This window comes from Tachypleus tridentatus, chromosome 13 (assembly GCF_004210375.1).
Source record: "Tachypleus tridentatus isolate NWPU-2018 chromosome 13, ASM421037v1, whole genome shotgun sequence".
NCBI lineage: Eukaryota > Metazoa > Arthropoda > Merostomata > Xiphosura > Limulidae > Tachypleus > Tachypleus tridentatus.
This window is the reverse complement of record NC_134837.1, coordinates 178,189,423-178,211,849: the sequence shown is the minus strand read 5'-3', so window position 1 is coordinate 178,211,849 and position 22,427 is coordinate 178,189,423. Positions and strand designations below refer to the sequence as shown.

The 22,427-nt window shown below is 28.7% G+C and overlaps 1 protein-coding gene across 4 annotated transcripts in view; it reads left to right on the top strand.

Moving 5' to 3' along the window:
- The window catches only part of LOC143239682 (E3 ubiquitin-protein ligase Mdm2-like), a 53,826-nt gene that overhangs the window by 3,614 nt on the left and 27,785 nt on the right, over nt 1–22,427 (top strand). For 3 of the 4 annotated variants that reach the window (XM_076481044.1, XM_076481042.1, XM_076481043.1), the window contains exons 2-7: nt 1,429–1,507; nt 9,114–9,188; nt 11,224–11,357; nt 15,527–15,573; nt 17,586–17,633; nt 20,553–20,707. In XM_076481044.1, the coding sequence (XP_076337159.1) occupies nt 1,451–1,507; nt 9,114–9,188; nt 11,224–11,357; nt 15,527–15,573; nt 17,586–17,633; nt 20,553–20,707 (516 nt within the window). In that variant the 5' untranslated portion in view covers nt 1,429–1,450. The remainder of the gene's footprint in view (nt 1–1,428; nt 1,508–9,113; nt 9,189–11,223; nt 11,358–15,526; nt 15,574–17,585; nt 17,634–20,552; nt 20,708–22,427) is intronic. The other variant, XM_076481045.1, reaches the window with a different exon arrangement.

Here is a 22,427-nt window from a genome sequence, read left to right as displayed (position 1 = left end):
GATGTAAATATTTTGTCTCCATAAATATTCAGATAGATATTTAGTATACCCTTCATATTTGTGTTTCATAGTTGTTTTTTATATTTACAACTTATTTTCCATTAAATTTGTACTTGATTGCATTTCTTTTCTGATTTTAAAGTGAAATTCTGTTGTTTTAATACAAATTCTTTCAAACATACATATTTCTTCTGTCATTCTTCCAAGAAGGCTTAGATAATGGTTACTGGAATGATACCCGGAATAGAAAGATTTCCGTAGAAGGGCAGGTTAACATCTCTAAACTTGTATTCTTTTGAAAATGATGAGTTAGAGAGCATCTGATTGAGGTCTACAATATTTTTTTTAAGGAAATTGGTAGTGTCCATGCACTTTTGTTTTTTTAAATGGTAGGACCAGAGGAGACAAATTTAAATTTGTGTAGGATAAAAGTCATTTTCAGCTTAGACAGCTTTATTTTTCTAACAAGATGGATAACCTTTTGAACAGGTTACTTTCAGATATCATAGATGCACTTAATTTGAGGGAATTTAAGGGAAGATTAATATTTGAATGATAAGAGCTTGCTCTGAACTGTTATTTTTAAGTTTAATAATTAGGATGTCTAAGGTAAATGTGACAATCCATCATTTTTTTGTCCTTAAATTATGTATATTTTTTTTTGCAGAATTTTAGTTCGACTTCAACCATTTAATCCTGAATCTCAGTTTTTGTTTTCTGTTGATATGTTTTCATTTATTATTTCTCTTATGCAGTTATAAAGATTTAGCTTTATTCCTTGTAGTGTATGCATGTAATTGTTTGTTTTGGGCTCCAGTTTTGTGTATTTCAAGTTGCCTTTTTTTTTTCTTACTGTCATTTTTGAGTTTTTAAAAATGTGAATTTTTGTGTAGGGCTATTGAGTTTGATTTTTTGTTTTTTTCCTTTCAAGATTGTTGCATTTTAGCATATTTGGTATAAGTTATTTGTGTGTGTGTGAGATGTTGTTAGGAATTTCTGGGTTTGGATTAAATATATTTTCTGACAGAAGCTTGTTATGGTACTTCCATCTTTTAGGAAGCAATTGAGATAGTTTGGATTTTTCAGTAGTTTAAAATTTACTATGTTTATTGTTTTATTTTTTATCATGTACTACTTCCCTCTTTCTTTCTTTTTAAGTTCTATATTAAGACACCACAAAACTGTTTTTAATTTATATTTTATATTAATTTTATCCCATTTCTTCACTTTGGTACCTCCCCTCCCTTCCTCAAAACAACTTTTTTATCATTAAGACAGACTTCTACTATGTAAGAAATATTCTATACTACAGATGAATTTTGTTTAAATGTGCTTAAATTTTAATAAACTTTTTATAAAAAGGTTGTAGTAGAAATAAGATTAATTAACCATAAGTAATGTTATTTAATATGTGTTGTTACTTCATAGATTTTGATTCTTATTTGTCAACATGTCAATAAAAGAGAGAGAAAATTGCAAAGATATCACTAATGACAAAAAAGATCAGGTAAGTGATAGAGAAACTTCTATGTTACATATATCAAAATGTAATTTATACATGAAAGAAAATAACTGAGAAATGTGACTTTTTACATTTTCTGTATTTTTTTTTTATAATTGGAAGCTCTAGTTTCAAGTTTGAAGATAATGATGATGTCTTATAAATACTTGTAACTTTTTTAAAAAACGTAAAGTTATTTTATTCATAAGTAAGTTCTACTCCAGTATCAGTCACCTCTAATTTTTCTTGAAATACAAATTAGAAAGCATGTTCAATTTTGTGCTTTCAGTATCAAAGTTTAAAACTACAAAATATATATATTGAAACTGAATCTTTTTAATATAAATAATTTCATTCACACTTTTTAAAAATGTAAAAGAAGTAATGTGTATAAATTTGTCTCTCTTAATAATTTATTATTTCCATCTTCAGAATTTGATATTAGTCTAGAATTATTATCATATTTCAAAAGAAAAACATTTAGTTTTTGCTGTTTATTTAACCATAAATTATTGGAGTAAGGCATAAGAGGATATTGTGAGTTGGCTACAATAGGTGTTCTTTAATAATAAATATTTGCTTAGAAAAGTGTGTAAAAAATGTGGAAATATTAAAGTTAATTACTCACTAGAACCTAGAGATTTACTATAATAATTTGTCATATATATAACTTTCTTAATTTTACAAATGTAATTAATTAATTAAATTATTTCTCTATTTTTGATTCAGGTTAATAAATTGATCAGATTATTTGATTAGTTTCATAAATCACAAAAATATTCAACTAATCAAAAGTAGTGTTTTTTATCATTACTATTTTAGATTATTTTAACTATCCAAATCACCAAAATATTAGCTTTAATTGTTTACTTGGACATAACATTGTGTATGCATTCTGCATTTACACAACTTGTGAATGTGAAGCTATGGTTTATTGGATGTTTCGTTATGTAACTAGCCACAGTAATGCCTATATTTTATTTACATTCTATGTCTAAGTAGTAGTGTTATTTTAACTTAAATGTATTCCACATTTATCATGATACTCAAACACAATACTGTTGAAGGTAAGATTGCTTTAAAAATTAATATTCATCATTTCTTTTTTGCTGAAAACTTATTGATTGCTGAATTTCTTGTCCATTTAACTGCTTGTGGAAAATTACTAAGACATTGGCTAATAACAGTCTGATAACATAAAACATGTTTAGGTTTACTGATTTAATAAAAATTGTTTGCAAGTTCATATTTATTATTCCCTCAGAAAATTAGGTTACTAAACAACTTGCTTATTTAACTATGTTTTCTATACTAAAGAATTAATTGCATTTTAACTTTTTCACTAATTAAGGAATTGGAAGAAATTGCTCAACATCTGTAGTTAAATCTTTCTTGTTACCATGACATTAATATTTCTTGCAATACTTCGATTTTTCCATCCTATGAATCATTTTAATCTCAGCTGAAGGATCATCTCATATCACCACATTGGGACCTTGCATGGCCTGGCAGGTACTTGACTCATAATATGAGGGTAGGAGGTTTAAGTCCTCATCACACCAAATATGCTTGCCCCTTCAGCCATTGGGGCCTTTTTATATTATGGTCAATTCCACTGTTCATTAGTAAAAGAGTTGGTGGAGGGACAGCTACCGCAGATAGCCCTCATGTAGCTTTGTGCAAAATTAAAAAAACAAACAAATAACCAATCATCATATCATCTTGCTAAATAGTAAATATTGCAAGTCTTTTGTGTGGATTTGAATTAATTTGTTTTCACTGAATTATATATTATCTATCGCATGCTGTGAAAAGAATCTTTACAAGTTTTTACCACATGAAATCTAAAAGCAGTTACTTTTATTTAGTTCTGGTTGTGTTGTAACACTTTGTTAGGTGACACAACTAATAATATCCACATTAATTTGATACCTGTGGTGGGCAGAGTAGATATCCCCATTATGTATCTTCTTGCTTAACAACAAACAAATGAACTTGTTGCAAGTTTTGTGCTACATTGCTTGCATAATAAATGTTCATGTACAACAGTTTAGGGTTAAAAATAATTTGATCCTAAAAATTGTACCTGAAAACATCTATCATGTTAAATGATAAAAGTTGAAAAATATCTTTAAAGACAAGAGATGAAAGTAGGAACACACATCTGCCATGTGTAAATAATTGATTAATAAACCAAACAATAAATTAATTATTAAATTATGTTAATCATCCCACTCTGTTATTTATCATTTTGTGATAATTCTAATTTGTAACAATGTTTACATGAATAATGATTTTTCCTTCCAGAGTTTTAGACAAATTACTTTAAATTTTGAATGGAAGATTTTTAATCACCAAGGAGCTAATTTAAACAATTTAAGTTTAACCTGTTGACTGCCAAGTATTTCAGCTGCTACAATACAATCCTAATGCTTCTTTATTTTGTAACTTTTTTCGTGATGCTATTTTGGATCGAAAGTGAAACAATTTGTAAGTATGTCAAATGCATGTATGGTGCTTACATCTAGCATTGAAGGTAGGTATTATTGAGAATGAATTAACTTGTCCTTGGCACTGTGTTGCCGATCAGTTTGTACGAGTTATCTTGTCTATGGCACTGAATAGGTTAAATTATAAATTTAAGCCTTGTTATGGGTTTAAAAGTTCTCTCAGGACTGTACTTGGGCCCAGTGTGTTTGACTAACCCATTATTTATGGAGTAATATTGACCATAATACTGAACTTATTATGTTTATTTGCATTGTATAGCAAGTGTTTTAGTAAAATATGATTTTATGTGCTTTTTTTATTATGGTAATAGATATCCTGGTGAATAAGTTTATGCTAATATAATTTTAATTTTTAAGATGATGTGATTAGTGTTATTTAGTAGTTATTACTTTTCTTACACAGTTTGATCAGTAAAAGTAAGAATATTTAGTTTTAAAATATAATTGGTTTGTATAAGATTATTCAAATTCATTTAACTTGTCATTTATAGTATAGAAGGTTTTATACTTATTTATAGAGGAGTATTTTTTGTAAAGTAACTAAAATTATTTTGGTGTGTGTGTGTGTGTGTAATATATATATATATATATATATATATAAATGCTTTCAATTTTTATGTATACTCCTAAGATCATGATTTATATATATTTCACTTAGAAATCAGTTAACCATAAAATATTTCTTAAATTGCTCATGAGGCCTGAGTAATCCTGTGGTTAATGGTTTCTGTTTTCAAGAGCTTGTATATAATTCTTTTTGGGGTGTCATTTTCTGCCTCCTTACCATTTTAGTAACAGCATACAGGCTCACAAAATGTCTTGAATGTGTTTTGAATTCAAACTTTTAACTCGTAGTTTCATCTCTTGACAAATTTGGGATATTACAGTCACAGCTATTGAGGATTTTCTCTTGTTTCATGAAAAGTTAGCTTTACTGCTTCAATAACAAACCAGTCTGTCTTTCTTTACATTTGTTCATTAACTTTGACCCATAGATACATGAACCTTTTGGTTCTGTTAGTTGTTCTCATATGTAATGATCTATGTTGGGCTGTCAGTGATGAGCCATTTCATGTCAGTTTGTTTCTTCATCATATCCATTTTAAATATCCAGATCATTTTTATTTCTGAGGTAATACTCCTATTTCTACATATGCTTGGTTTTCTACAAGGATCACCTTCCTGTTTTGTGAGTAATTGTTTCCATAATAACACAGTTTTTGTATTTTCATGATTGTATTTGACTTGGTTGCCTGAATTCCTTTTGTGATCATTTTTATTAAGATCTTCTCTCTTCTTTTTTATTTTTTAACATTTTCAGCAAATTTGCATAATTTCCTATGAGAAATTGCAAAGTTGTATCACAATATGAAATGCAGTATACAGAGAAAAGAAAAACTAATGAAAGGAAAAGCCAAAGAACAATTGTCTGTTTGAAAATAGTCCTAACTGTTGATAGTAGTAAATATTTTATTTATATACAAGTTATAGTGTTACATGAAGATAACACTTAACTGATAACAAATAACACTTGTGTACATAGTTCAGGAGAAAACTAACAACGAAATGTTGAATGAAAAATTTTGTTAGTAGATATAGTAATACAATGTTTTATTTCTAACTTTTATCAAGTTGGAATAAAAAAAATTGGATGTGTTTGGTATTTGAGTACCTATCTTATTAGTTATGGGGTTACAACTCTCTTTTGAACCTAAAATGGTTGGTTATCCTCTGCACATAATGAAAGGAATAGGATGTTATTGTATCTAATTCAGAAGCTTATTAACATGTTGGCTCCCACACAACCCACTAAGTCATGCTCTATTTTCTTTTTAAATGACCACTTATTGGCTGGGACAGAATGGCTACATATACTCTCTCCTTAAAAAAAGTAATTGTAAAATGATTAGTGGGGCCCTAGAAAATATTAGCAAAATAGGCTTAGGAGCCAATGTGTTCAGATATCATATGATAATAAGGTCTTGTTTATTGCTTTCTATAAATCAAAAGTTATTTAAAGCATGTTAATTGTTGTTTATATTCAAGAATAGCTGATAATACACAGTCATGTTTAAATACTTGTTTGTTGTTTGATTACAAATTTGATGTTATCTATAGGGTTTGAATGATTTATTTTTAAATAACATGGTAAACTTCTACAATGTATTAATACTTAGTTTCATTTATTTGCACAAACCAAAACAACAGGAATTTAAAAATGTAGACTCGAGCTTTACCAGGAATATTAACTCTTCTAAATATACAGTCTTTACAATTTGTAGGCCATTTTATTTATTTATTTTGAAGTTTAAATTTAATACATAAATATTAATGCTTTAGTTGATATACCACCTGCAGTTTTATAAAGTATAACTGTAGGAAGTCTTATATGGACCCATCATGACAAAATTGATTCGATTTCAATAACTGACTTGGCTTAATAGATGAAAAGTTATTCAGTTCTGCTAATATCTATAATAATCATCAACAATATTTATATGACTGAATTACATTAAAAAATAATACCCATGGAATTAATGCCAATGTAGCATCCTTTGGTATTTTTTCATTGTTTCTGTTGTAAACATTGACATTTGTCAATAGTCAAATAGTATGGTATGAGTAATACATTGCATTTAGCACTAATAGGACTAAAAATTATAGAAAAAAGTTATAATTCAGCTGGCATAAAAAAACCAGTAATAATTTTCTTATGCTACTGATTTTGAAGCAAGTCATAGCCATCTAATTCTAACATGTTCTTTACTTTCTGATGAAGGGCATTTGCACAAAACATCAGAGAATAAACAAGAATGTTTTGATTTAGACATGTTTGTGTCCTTTATCAGTAACCATATTGAGCTGAGTTGAGAGTACAAAATACCTGAAATTTGAAAGTACTATACTTGATTGTGTATCAAGAAATTATTTTAGAATTTTCTATATATAAAATGGTGGACATGCAACTGTTTTTAGTGTCATCAGGAGAGAGAAAGAGAATCAAATATTTTTTTAAATTAGTTCTTTAAGGTAAAAATATGGTAGCTTTTTAAATTCTTGTAAAAAACTAATTTATTGTTATTCATTCTTAATGAAATTGCTAAATAATCAATAAAAATGTGCAATACCTTTATGTATTGAGTCACATAATATGAATTTTTCCATGAAGACAATTGGATATGACCATCCTTCTAAAAATGAATGTAAACGAGATGTAATATGACAATTGTGGAATTTTTACTGATTGTTTTGTTATTACTCTGAAGATGTGGATGGTATCTGTACTTGTGGAAATTTGTGTATATAGGTACGTGATTTAATCAATATCATGGATTATATAGGTGACTGTTGTATAGCCTAATTCATTACCCATAAATTATGATTAATCCAACTGATGATATAAAAGGAATCAACTGTTTAAAATTATGATAAATTAATTATCACAAAAACAAGCAAGTAATTGTAATTAGTTGTTTTGATAATTACAGTTGTCATGTGTTACAAAATATTAGCATCGTGTTTATTTTTTAAGCAGAAATGTGAGTTAAGGGTCCCATGTTCAGTCCAAATTGCCCCTGCATCTTCTTACCCTTTTTGTTATTTCAAAACTCTTGAGAACATCTGCCCTTGTCAGTAGTTTTGAACTGTATACTAAAAGGAAAACAACTAACTAGTAGCAGTCGCTTCAAACTTAAGGGTTAAATAAAGTGTTTTTTTGTGTTTTATTTACTTTGCATTATGTTTATAACTTGGTATTGCATGAAAATATTATATAAGAAGGCATTTATCTGTGGTAGATGATTCAGATCCTTTCCACTTAAATAAAATAAAAATGTATTATTTAACATTGTGAAAGTAGATGCGAATCTAAGGAGGTCTGATCACTCCGTCCATTTGTTTCTGGACTTAATAAAACTACTAAGTCTCGTTACATTACCGTGTACTACAGTATCAGAAAGAAGCATTAGATGTCAAAGATTTTATTTGATTGAACTATTAGTTACCATAAAGGTTCTTGAGGTTCATATATCTGTAATCTGCAACAATCCAGTTAAAGCCACAGCCAATAATTGATTATTTTTAAGCTCATAAAATTACATTTAAATGTTCCTGGGGTAAATTTTTTTGTGCTTTGGCTTTTTTCAAATACTAACAAAGTGTCAAGACTTAATTTCATCTAATTTAGCTTTGTTTAAAAAGTGTGCAAGCCTTACAAGATATAATTTTAAAGAAGTCAATTTTTTCTTTGTTTAGAAGTTAGAATTCTAGTAAGAAGCATGTTTTTCATATTGTTGTTTAAAATAAGCAAAAACACAAGTAGTATAATTTTAAGTAACAATTTAAAAAAGAAAAGTTCACCAACATTATTACTGTTTTCTAAATATGATTATATAAATAATCATAAATAAATAAATTAATTTTGATTAAGAAATTTAGATTTGTTTTTAAAACTGCCCTTATTGTCATATCAGTTACATTGCTAATCATTTACACAATATATTTGTTATTTTAACTTTGTTTGACTTGTTTTGGTTACAGCAGAACTTTATGGTTATGAATTTGAAATACTATATTAACATATCAAGCTCCTTCTTCCATTTAAAAATACTCAGAATTAGCTGATATCATTTCATTGTTGTAAAAATGAAACATTGCTGCAGCTAGTTAAATGTTGTTACTTGTTAACACAACAGCACTATATGAATAGACTTGTTCTATTGTTATTCATCCATAATAGTTTTCAAACTGTGCAATATAGTTATAACAAACATTTATTGATGTTATAATTTTCAGAAAAGTTTTATCATGTGAAACAAAGTTTTATTCAAAAATTGCTTTAAAAAAGAACAAATCAAGACAAATGAAAATAGAAATAATAAGACCATATTAGAAGAATACAGTGGTTGAAAAAATTATAAAGGTTGCATACACTTATTAGATGCTGTAAGGGGAAGGCATATTAAACAGTTAATTGAATGTATTTGATTAATGGCCTGTTAATTAGCAAATATCATTAATCTCCCAACTATATATGTGCATTTTTGTGGTGTTTAAAAATGGATTAATGTACTTTTTACAATACCAATTTTATCTTACTGCAGTTTGTTTTGAAGCCTTCTTTTCTGGAAGTATTGAAGAAGGTTGGTGCTGATGGAAAAGTGTTCACATTAAGTCAGGTATTTATTTTCAGATTTGTAATATATATGACATGATTACTGTTACCAAACAGTTGTGCATCTGTGTGTAACTTTCTGTACAGGTTTATCAATGTGCCTAACCTTGTAACTATAACCATCAGTTTCCATACTATAACTTTTATTTTCACAAAATTGAGCTACCTTTTAAGTAATCATTACAAATCTTTTGTACTACAAAGAATCAGAATTTTAAGTTCTTTTTATTAAAAATGTGTGTTTGTAATTGTGTGGAATCAGGTTGTTGACTGCTGTAAGTGTAAAGTGGTTTTCATAATAAGATTAAAAATACTTTCTTCTGTATGAACATTTCCAAACTTTATTTCCTTGAATTTTAAAACCTTCTAAATAATTATTAAATTTTTTCAGTAAAACTTTGTATTATTTTCTATATCTTGAATCTATATGCACTAGATCAATTTGACCAACCTTGTAATCACCATAAAAAAATAAATCTAATTACCCCCTTTTTTCTTTCTAGAATGACAGCAACTTTTAACAAAAAGATAGTTGTTTATCATAAAAAGCTTAAAGCTTGTAACAATATACATCCATTTATAGTTAATTTTATTGTTGTATTACCCTCTGAACTTTGTCAGACTAATAATCCTGCTGTATAAAGTGTAGGACATTTGGTGAATATGTAGCTCATGTTACAAGTTGCTTGTACACATAACTCATAAATTTTTATTATTATTTTTCATTAATGTACCTTATCTGACCAAATAATTTTATTTTTTACCTTTATAAATAAAAAAAAAAAATGCACAAAGAAAACAAGAAATACAGTACTTACTCATGACCTTTTTTGCTGTTGGCTATCATTGAAATTTAAGCCTAATGTTTTTTACTAATGGTCTTAGTCCACTGAACAGTTGTTTACTTAAATAATGTACTTAAGAATGCAGAATAGCATCATACAGAAAGCAAATAATGTTCTATAGCTTTCATAATTTACCTGACTTTTTAACCATAAGACTATCTGAATATATTTGTAATGAAAGAACTTTCAAACTGAAGATGAAATAGTTTATACTATACAGAGAAAAATGTATAATAATCAGTACATTAAAACATGATTTAAATAATATAGTATTGAACATCAGAGAACTATTGACAGTTTGTGAAAGAAAGGATGTGACAAGTGATCATAATTTTTAATAAAAATTAGGCTTTATTTTACTAATATGTTTATTATAATTATTTATTTATATTAAATTTTGTACTTCTCAAAGGGATGGTAAATAAATTAGAAAGTAGACCTAGAATAATAAATTTCCCAATTCTGATTTGTTGCCAAGTTTATTTGTATGCATTGGTTATATAGTAGTTTAATTAAATTTTGAATCTTGTTCTTAAAAAGTCATGACATGTACACTTTGATCTTCCCATAGTGAGAAAGGTAAGATAAGTGGTTTATTTTGTTTATCATTAAAAATGTATATAATAAATTTCTTGATTTACATGGATCAATTCTTGATTTGTATGTGTTATTAGTGTTCATTATGGATATTCAAAGTTGTTGGTTTTGTGTATGCATCGTGGAGCAGAGCAGAAAATATTGGTTTGCTCCAGTTCATCCATCCATCCCAATCCTGTGCACTGAATATTTCAAGATTTGATGGGTGACATTTGTCCAAACTTGTACAAGTAGTACTATATACAAAGTTCTAGACCTGTATAACTTTTTAAGGTCAAAAGGTCATTGATACATAGAAAAATCTGCTCCTTTCTTATGGATATAATATCTAAAGATGGAACGAGTTAATTTTGATCAAAATTATGTAACAGGTAATCTGTCATAAATTTAGGGGTCTTAAATGTGATGTATAACATTGGTAGTGGGAGCATTGGTATTTTAAGAACTCTAAGACAGACTTTCATGTATGCATATCTTTAAAATGTATTTACCAAACATATTAGCTTGAATGCTGGAGAAAAATTTAAAATGTGTTTTTATTGTTTCTTAAGAGGAGACTTTGGTTATATGTGATAACCAAAATGTTTTTCATTTCAGGTAGTTTCATACTTGAAAGAGTACGTGTTAATGAAAAAACTCTATGATCCTAAAGACCCAAGGAAGGTTCACTGTGAAGATGATGAACTGGAGAGTGTGTTTGGTGTGAAGAACTTCACCATCAGTGATGTGATGTAAGATGACCATTTCTTGTCATATATCAGCCATGGGTACATGTTTATTCATCTTAAGAACCCATGATGAATTTATAGGCAAGTGTTATTAACAGAGACATTTAACAAATGGGCTAAAATATTACATCACTTGGCCTCTATGCTAGGAATGCACAGAAATCATCATGTACTTCATTGTTTCTCTGGAGGTAAAGTGAAAGTTATTGTGACTTCACGCTTCTTTTCAAAACAACCTCAGATTACAATCATGCTCATAAATTTAATTCTTTTGCTGCCATGTGTATAAGTAAACAACTCTCTAAATGCTGCGTTTCTTTTTAGTTACACACATAGTAACGTGTTATGTAATTACTTGTCAGTGAAAAGAGTTAAAAGATACTCACTTGCTGCATTCTACATTATATGATTCTTTTAACTGAATGGTTTGTGCTTGTTATTTTAAACTTTAATATTTTTATTTCTTTGTAAGTTTTGAATGAGAACAATGTATAATTTATTACACCAGAGAAATACAGGGTAGGAATGGTTGGTCACATGCTCATACAGTGTGTAAAATGTCAAGATTTATTGGCTGGAATTTCCCTTTTTAATAACATTCACTGTATAATATTTTTTGCAAATTGGACTCAAATTTTCTTGAAATCTGAAGTGTATATAGGAATATAAAAATATTATTATCTTAGAATAAAATGCTACTTGTGGTATTCCATTGTAAGAAATTTGGGCTGACAAATGACTTCTAAATTCTTTTTGGTTATTTGTTGTATGAAATTGAAATTCAAATGTCATAACCATGAGGACAATTAAGGTTTTTTTAAAGTCTTGAGACACATATTTTTACAATTTACTAATCATACTAATGCATTTTAATGACCTAATTAGTATTTTTTTTCCTAGTACAATAAAAATTAATTTAGAAATTATTAATCAATTAGAATGAATATACAAATGCAGAGTATTGAGATTATTACTTGATCTGTAATAAACAAAATTACTTATTTTATTTAGTAACTCATATTTTTTAGCAGTTTTTAAATATATTTTAGATTTCTGTAGGCAAGTTTATTATAAATAAATTTCTTGAAGTTTTATTAAAGGCAAGCAAAAATATTGAAACAAAAACTTTATTAAATAAAATTACTTGATTTCAAGGCATACTATAATTAAAAATAATAACCAGATGTGAAAGGGAGTAGTTTTGTTATTGTTTGAAATTAATGATGGAAAAATTATGAGATGTTTAAAAAGCTAGAAATATAAATACAACATATAATTTGTAGAAAGTTCTTGTTTTAGTGTACCATGATTCAGTAGTGTGTCACAAAAACAAACAGGTCCGACAAATTGTGCCTAGTCCTAAAGATGTTTAGTTTCCTATGTATTTCACACATCAAATATTTTGATCAGTTTATTAGGCTTGTAAAATTAATGTGTTTTATTAAAATTATATAATTTCATAGTGTGAAAATACTGAAATTGTTTCAACTACAAATATAGTATATACTTTCTGAAATTAAAAGGTAAACATATAATCTGAGTAGCTGTTCTTCTTCAAGAGCAAGTTGGGCTTTGTCAATCTTTGACATCCTAAAATTTCTCCTAAATCCATAGTGTGGGTTGAAAATTATAAATCTTTGCAATTTATAAACATTAACAACCTATTTTGTTTTTACTTTTAATTATAGTTTTGGCTGAAGCCATTTACAGCAAGAACAGTTGTTAATCACACAATTCATTTAGAAGGCTCGGTCAAATAACCTGAATTTGTAATAAACTGTGAATAACAATATTGTAAAAAAATACATGTATCTTAGTAATATATCTAAGGTATTCAATAAATTCTCTGATACAACATTCTGAAACATTTTTGTTTGACTTTGTAATCCCTTCAAATGGTAATACATTTGCTTTTTGTATGTTAATATAGCTGCTTCTTATCTAACACTTATGATAATGAGAAACCCACTTGAAATAAAAATGTATTCAACCTTTTTAGGTCATCTTCGGGTTAACAAGAGAGTTAGTTGCTAACCCATACCAGCTGTCTTTAGAATACATACTTAGCACTTTTTTAAATTTCTTAACCAGTAAAGTAACAAACTTTTTTTTTTCTGTTATCATTGTTTGCAATTTTAAGTTAAAATTCCTTGGAATCAAAAGTACAGGAAGATTTCTTGATAATTTAAACCAACTTATGAAGTCATTGTTGTACAATACAAACCACAAACAATATTTTTTAGTTAAACTTCGTTGTTGAAATCTGGTTTTCAGTAAGTCAGTCTTTTTCTCCTTCCTTTTATGTTGTTATTAATTTTGTAAATGTGCCCTGTCTTACTTTGATCTGATTGGCTTAAAAAATGTCATTCAGGTCAGTGTAAACCTTGTGTTTTAATATTCAAGAAAATGAAACTTCCATAAAATAATACTCTTACTGAAATGATTTAATAAATTCTAAATTGATAGTATATTTGTAGTTACATTTATTGAATAAATAATTTGTACTGTCTTTGGTTTGGTTCAGAGAGCTAGAGAAGGAAATATAAATACAAATATTATATAAAATACTTCATCCCAAAGATTTTCTGTACTTGTCACTAGAAATATGGTTGTATGAAACTGCTCTTCTGAACTCAGTTTCAGGAGTTCACATTAACATATTTTACTGATTCTAGATTAAGGTAAAAACTTTCTTCTGTGCTCCAAAGTCAGTCCAAGCCCTGCACACTTTCTCCTTATTTGATATTGCACCAAATACAGAGTATTTGTGCTTCTTTTTGTCAACTGAATACCTGCATGCTTCTACTGGTTTTGATGTTAGACAAAGACAGAAGTACTTTTTTTCTTGTAAATCTTGGTGCAAGGACAATGTACTCCTGCCTTCTTTCATACTATCAAGGCAGAAAAACAACAAAAAACACTAGTACTGTTTAGTTTTTGTCCATGGCCAGCATACTTGTAAAATTTGTATATCAGACCCTAACAGAAATGCTTCTTTGCTTCTCAACATTAATTCTAGTCAGAACACATTTCTTGATACCATATTAAGGCAAACAAACTTTTGTGATTGTTAATTGTAGTCCAAGATCAATATAATTTTACTTTATCACATCAAGGCCAAAAGCTCTATGCTACTTAGATTTATTCCAATAACAATATGCTACTGTTTTGATTGGTATCAAAACAGTAGCATATTGTTATGTTCTTAATTTTAACACAAAGCCAGCACACTTCTGCATTCTTTGATGTTGGACCAAGATGGAATTTTGTATTCCTGTGTCAATCCATTCTAACATACTTCTGCTTTTATTGATGTCAGTCTGGTGTAGAAATACATCTATGTACCTAATCAGTAGTTCATATTGGCACACAACATCTTTCCTTGGTACCACATCAAAGTTGAACAGATGCTCATTAATTTTGGTCCAAGGTCAGTGTATTCCAACTTTCAATGATACCAGACCAATGATTCTACACCAAGGCACAATTTTTATTTTTTTGTCTAATTTCACTTCAACATAGGTGCATACTATACTGTATCAACCATTTCAATTATTATTCCAATGGCTTAAGAAAAAACAGTGCATTCAAGAAATGTTAATGTACTGTATGGCTTTAATGTGTCATGCAGTTAAATAGCAGTAATTTTGAATGATTTTCTCTTGAGAGTACTCAAATGTAAACTCATTGGGTTTTTTGTTTTAAGTTGTTACTTGGGGCATTGCTTTCTGTGAATGTTAACAGAAATGGTTAAAAACTATTCAAGTATTGGAAGTTATTACTGAATTTTGGACTCTCAATAATTTGATTATTTGTTCAACCAACACATTTAAAGTTTAAGCACATTTTTTAGTAAGATTTTATATTCTAGAAATAAACTTTTGCTACAATTCTGGAAATATTATTTAATTTTGCAGTTTAAATATTTATTACTAAGAAAACAGCTAGGTTGTAATTACAAAAATATTGTTGCTGAACTTTTAATTCATATGTAATAAACTAAAGGCTATCTGTGTTTAGTTTTATTGATATGTATTTGTATATATATATATATATATATATATATATGTGTGTGTGTGTGTGTGTGTGTTAAATAAAGATGTATGAATTAGTTGATTATTTAATTTAATTTGGTACATTATAAAATTTCTGTAATTTTTTGTTTTTTGTAGGAAGTTGTTGGCATCCAACATGTTCCTATGTGGAGGAACAAGATCTGGTAAATAAACTGACATTTCTCTTTTTTTAATGGACATTTCTTGAAAATTATTCAGGTTTTTGATAGAAACTTGATATGCAGATTGATCTAATATAAAAAGTTAACATGGTCTGTTATTGCTTTTAATGCAGTCACTAAACAAGTTGTACCACACAACATCTGTATTGTACAGAAATTAATCAAAGCTGTTTTCAGTACACTGAAGTAAGGTTAGATCTATCATACTCTTCTAAGTTATAATTGCAGTTGTTAGGCCACTTAATTTAATGACATTATGTGGAATACATTATCAGTGGTTAACTGTATGATCAAAGTATGAACTTCCAGTCTTAGTCAAGCTGCAGTCATCATTAACATGCTTATAACTTGATTTTTATCATTGTTATTACTTAGTTTGTTTTTTATTGCTTAGTATTGGTACCTACTGGTCATACAGTCTGATTGATGGCATGGCAAAAACTTTTAAAGTGTACAGGTGTTTGTTGTTTTTAAGTTACTGAAAACCAAATGTTAAATTACTGGTTATGATAGAATTTCATTAAGTATATCTCGTCCCAATACTATTAGGATGATGGTTTCTATAATATTAAAAAAAAAAAAATGTATATATTTGTTTCTTGTTTAAGGAAAAGGCTTGGTATAGCCAGGTGGTTAGAGTGCTCAATTCATGTCCTCAGGGTTGTGGGTTTGAATCCCCCATTGCACCAAACATGTTAGCTCTTTTAGCCATGGGGTGTTATAATGTGATGGTCAATTTCACAATTCACTGGTAAAAGAATAATCCAAGACTTGACAGTGGATGGTGATGGCTAGCTGATTTCTCTTCAGTCTTACACTGCTAAATTATGGATGGATAGTGCAGATGGTCCTTGTGTATGTTTGCACAAAATTCAAAATCAATTAAACAAACTTTAAGTACAAAAATAAATAAATTGATAAAATTTTAAAAGATTTTGATTGTTTGCAACAAATGAGTTGTAACTTGTTGACAAAACAGAAGATTATGACCTGGACAAGATAATTTGAATATAATTATTGAAATAATCATTTAAGTCACAAATTTATGTGAAACTTTGTTTTAGAAATAAGTTGTAAAATATCTTACCTTTTGCTTGTTTTTGTGAAATATTAGCATTTACTTCAGTATATCATCACGATCTCTGGTGATAGGCCTTTGTGGTATGATTGATTTAGCTTCAAAGTCAACTTTTATGGTTGTTATTACAAACAGTTAAAACTGTCTATATAATCAATCCCTTAACTAGGGATATGTATACCCAGTGGTTAAACTCTCATGCAATGGAGAATTATTTTAACCAAATACTATCAAATTTAGTATGGTTAATCAGCTTCTGCATGTCGCATTTCTTCTGGGGAAGACGAGTTAACTTGTCCTGATGTCATTTGACTGTTTCTGAAATGGGGAGGCTGTTTCATCTCATATGAGCAATTATTTCTTATTCTATAGCTAGTCTGTGTTGTGTACCAGATGTTTTGGTTATATAGTTATAAACTGATGTAATTAGCAGTTTTTACCACTGAAATAATGGCATCAAACAGACGTTGTAAGCGCAAAGCTTACAATTTTTATCTGAAATATCAACGTCAAACTGAGACTCAGCATCAAGTTAAAAATATGATGATAACAATGAATTGTCACAAGCTAAAATTTCAGTCATGATTGATCCAGCCATGCTCTCATGTCTGTTTGATCCCATTATTTCATCGGTAAACAAACTGCCAAATTACACCACCAGTACAGTTGTATGATCAAAATATCTGGTAAACAACATAGAATATCTGTAAAAGAAAAACTGATTGCTCAGATGAGATAAAATGGCCTCCCCATTTCAGAAATGGTCAAACAACACCAGAGCATGATAACTCTCCTCACCCAGGAGAAATGCAACATGCATAACCCATTTAAGGAGTTAAGCTGTTAATGTGTCAAGTGGAAATATTCTGATACAGTGAAAAAAGAATGGGTGATTAGTTCTTAACTCTCTGAACAGGTGCCACCTCTAACAGTAATGCAGAAGTTCTAAAGAGAAAAATTCCTGGTAAGATATTATTTTACTGGCATCTTGAATATAAGGATTTTCTTTACTAAAACCAACAAATGTTGCTACTACATAATGTACACCATTTATATATATATTAATTTTTTTGTGTATGATTCCTATCAAAAGAAGATTTTATAATCAAAGTTTATGAATGTCTCAAACATTTAAGTACTTTTAATTGACTAACATTTTGATTTAAAGAAAAAACCAGTTTTTCATCTGATTTTTAGGTAGTATTTTAGAAAATGCTCTTGTCATACGTGATTAGGTTATACTGGAGGAACCGTACAAGTTTATTGTTGTAGGCTTGTAAAAAAAAAGTTTCCAAATAGACAAGGATGGGTAATGTTTTAATTAAAGGTTTGTTTTCCATTATTATGAATTGTTAATGTTAGTTTAGTGTTCCAAATGTAAAAATATTGGTTTTTTATAATATCTGACTTACTAACCATACAAATTGTATGTAATAATTCAGTATCTAAATATAAGTGACATATATTAATGAGGAATTGTGTGTTAAAAATGGAATGTTGCATTTTCAACCAGCACTCACAAGTCCAAAAGTAATCAACAGTAATGCAAAAATGAACTATACAAATTAATGCAGAAGAAATCTTGCTCCTTTTAAATAAACAATCAAATACAAATTTTTGAACCTGAGCTAGTGATTACATTTGATGAAAAAATACATTAACTCATTCCTGACCTAACTTACACATAGGACATTGCTTTTTAGGTGTGTTGGGTTTATTATATGTTACTTGGAGCAGAAAAAAAAACAGATTGGTCATTTGAAAAATGGATATAATTGATATCTCACATTCTTAACTATTTGCAGGCTCTCATACAAATGTTACAAATGATTTTGAACATTATAAGAACAAAAATTAAAACAAAATGAAATTGTGTAAGACTTCGGTTATCCTCTGAAAAGTATGTGAGCATCGTAATCGTGAAATGTCATATCACATTTTTTTTCTTGTACACATTTTATACCAAAACACTAACCATGTCAGTATTTTCAAATCTGTTTTATCAAGACAAAAAGACATGACCTGATTTGACAGCCTATGACATTAGTGGAAATGGAGCACAGTAAGACTATATACCTTTGGTTATGAATATTACAATCAGGTATGTGCTGCCTCCTACAGTCAACTTCATCTCTACAAGTTTAGAAAGGTCATCTAAGTTCACTTTCAAGTTTAATAAATATGCTTCTGACCATAGGAAGTAAAAGAAACTGTGTGAAGCTCAGTTTCCAAAAATAGTGAGGGTGTTGCCATTATACTGTGACATGTTTTTATAAGTATCTTTTGAAATCAAGCAAAAATAGTTATGGTATTTAGAACCAGAAACAGTATTTGTGTTTCTGATTGTTTATGTATGTTGTAATTCTCAAACCAGGTTACTTTTTCTTCATTACTATTTCTGTCATGCACTATGTGGCATGTTTATATGAAATATTTATTTATGAGACAAAATGTATTATTTTTTTACAAAGTGGTTTTTAAGGCCAATTTCATTTCTAAATCTAAACATTAAAATGATACTAGCAAAAAATAATTTTAAATAAAAGACATGTTTATTTATAACTGTATAAATTTTTTTATAATGATTAATTCTGTTGCACTCAAACAAATATTTACATAATTATTAAATTTTGACTATGTTTTTCATACCTTAGAGGGAACTGTATTCAGGGGAACATTAGGTTTTATTTTTGAATTAGCTGGAAGTTAAACTCTATTTAATAAATATTTTATAAAATTACGGCTAGAGATACATGAACTGTACAGTCTTAAAGGTAGAATAACATGCTGAATGGCCATGTGATTTATGTCACATATTGAAAATATGAAATGCAACAATATACTATATCATTGTTTTTGCTTGATCTTGTAATATTTCAGATTAGGATTAATTCTATTGTTAATGTTTTCTGGCAGACTGTATGATGGTTCTGCTCTGCTTTATACATCTAACAGAAAGTACTTTTCTGATAACTTAGTAGAAAAGTAATTTTAAATATGTGGAACTTTTTTTTTTTTCTGCCTAGAGAAAACTTGCATCAACTATTACTAATACTAGTGTTCTTGTTTTCTATTGTTCCAACATCAGAGAATGGCTACATTGCCCAATAAGCATGTTACAGTATCTTTAAGAGTGAATAGGTCATGGTACAGTCCCATATCTATAGTTGCACTTTTTTTTTTTACACACATGAACAAGGATATCTACTTACATATATTTAAGAAAATGGGAAAAAAACTAATCTAACCATCTTCTCAGAAAACCTATTTCTCTATTCTATCCTGATGGCTTGCCATGCAACTTTTAAAAATCAGACACTAAAATTTATCCAATCCTTGGCCTTCTATAATAATTCTTTAAGATATCTAATAGCAGAAAGGTGTTTTCTTGGACTTACTTAGGTAGCAAGAGGGTTATACCATTAAAACAAGTCTGAAGTCAGAACTATCTTGATACATGCAGTCTAGTAAATCTCTTTCCAAAATACATTATAATTACATTGCTATAGGGAAAAAACTGTTAAAGGGTATTAACAGTGAGTGTTAGTGTTGAAGAGAGCAAATTTCCCAAATTGTAAGGATCATTTATTTTTGTGACTATCAAATTATTAGTCTTGCACAAAAGTACAAGATTCAACAGTAAAGTAGCAATATCTGTTAGATACAAAACATTGTATGTGCAAAAGATTCACATAAAAAGTTATTTCAAGAATTTTGAGTGTTCTTGTGGACATGCTCAACAAAGTGTTTGTAAAGTAATCAGAAAACAAATTTTATTGAACTGTATATTTTAATGGTTGTTCAAAACTTGATATTTTTTTCATTATATGCTCCTATTTTTTCTTTTACAAAGTATAAAACAATAAATTTCTTTATTTACCAGAAATCCATGGAGAGACATCTAAAAGTGTAGAAGATACAAACAAAAAAGCAAAAATTAATGAAGAAAATATGAATTCTCGTTGTCCTTCTCCTATGCTTATTTTTATACCTGATACACCAACGAGAGAGAGCTCCGACTCTGAACTTAGCCTTCAAGTGAGTATTTGTGGATATAGAACCACAAGTTAACTGAAGTGTAATAGTTTTTCTTTAATTAGTATGTTAATACTACAAGTAATGTAGCTTGTTCATTTACAGTACACTGAATGCAAAACCAAACTGTAAGGTGACAGTTTGGACTATTGTACCAAAATATATTGCTCAATTCAAATGTGTTAGTTTTTTGTGTTAAAAACAATTAAGTGTTTTGATTTTCAGATGTTCATAAGGTTGTTCACATTCATCTAGCTTGTTCTGAAGTTCAGAAGAAAATGGTGTCCAAGGTTAAAGTTGTTTTATAAGTTTTTTAAAATAAATGCAAAGAAAAAATCAGATACAGTATCAACTAATTTACATAACCAAAACCAAGGTTATCAGGTATTGTCACATTATCATGTGCACATTCTTGAGTGGTGAAAGATGATAGTTTGAAAGAGTGGAATACATGAAGAAATAAGCATTTTCGTGGCACAGATCAAAGTTTCTGCTATCAAAAAATCTTCCCATGGAACCATTGTTTTAGTTTATTGAATGGTTATTTTAGAGTTCTAAAGAGAAGTTTCAAAAATTCCTGTATGTTAAATGAAAAATAAACTAAATCACATAAAAATGAAGGGAAATTGTATTTCAGTTTAAATGTGTTCACAGCAACATTTGAAGTGGTGTGTGGTGTATTAAAATGTTTTTTTGTTTTAACATGTTGGTATTTGATACTGGGAAATATTTTGTGAACTTGTAAGGTTTTTCTTTCTAGTGAAGTGTTGTTTACATGCTTAAATATTATCTGTCAAAAGCAACTGTTGTGAGTTGCAAGTATAAACCAAAGATGCAGAAAGAAAGTGTGGGTATAGTTTTTAATGTCCCTTTTTTCCCTAATTACATTACATTTCTTCTCTGACATTTGAAAGTATTATATAAGATTATTATAAATATCCTCTGAATATCATGTCCATGTTCTTAAGCTGTATGGAACAAAAGAGCTGCTGTGGAGGAAAATGTGTCTCAGCTTTTATAGGAAAGTAATATAATTCAAAAATTAGAAGAACAGTACTGTTTGATAAAAGTATTATATGAAAACAGTTGTTATATAAGGTTAGTGGAGAGGAATGTTTGGATGCAGTTGTTGTCAGAGATCTATAACATGAGTTTTTTTACCTTCTAATACTGGTATTATAACTATAATAATTAATTTAAACATGGGTACATTATCATAACATTGCCTGAGAAGGAGGAGGGATGAACTTGAAGTATGCATGGTTGAATGAAGAGTGGAAGTGTGTTTGTTGCACAAACAATGCATCCAAGACTGGTTATAGCCTGTGAAGCTAGTTTAAAATATTTCATGTTGCATAAAACATTGTGTATCAGAGAGATGCGTGTTTTGATGCTGGAGTGATTACCCCAAATTGTGCAGGATTTCTGGCATATTGGAATCACTTTTGTCTAAGACCATCTTTAAAAAATTTGCATTTTGGAACTCCAAAAGTTGCTCCCTGTGCACAAGTCATTTGAAGACATGAGAGGAAGAGAATGATGACCTGATATTGAGAAGTTCTGCTGTTTCCAGTTTGAAGAGGTTATCAGAGGTTTTGCCAGACTTGGTAGATTGCATGATTATAGAGGTAAAATGTTGAATTTTAAATTTTATCATCAAGGATGTGTTATATAAAACTGTTTGCTGTTTATGCTTGTAGACTTTTTCTAATATAAAGTGAGT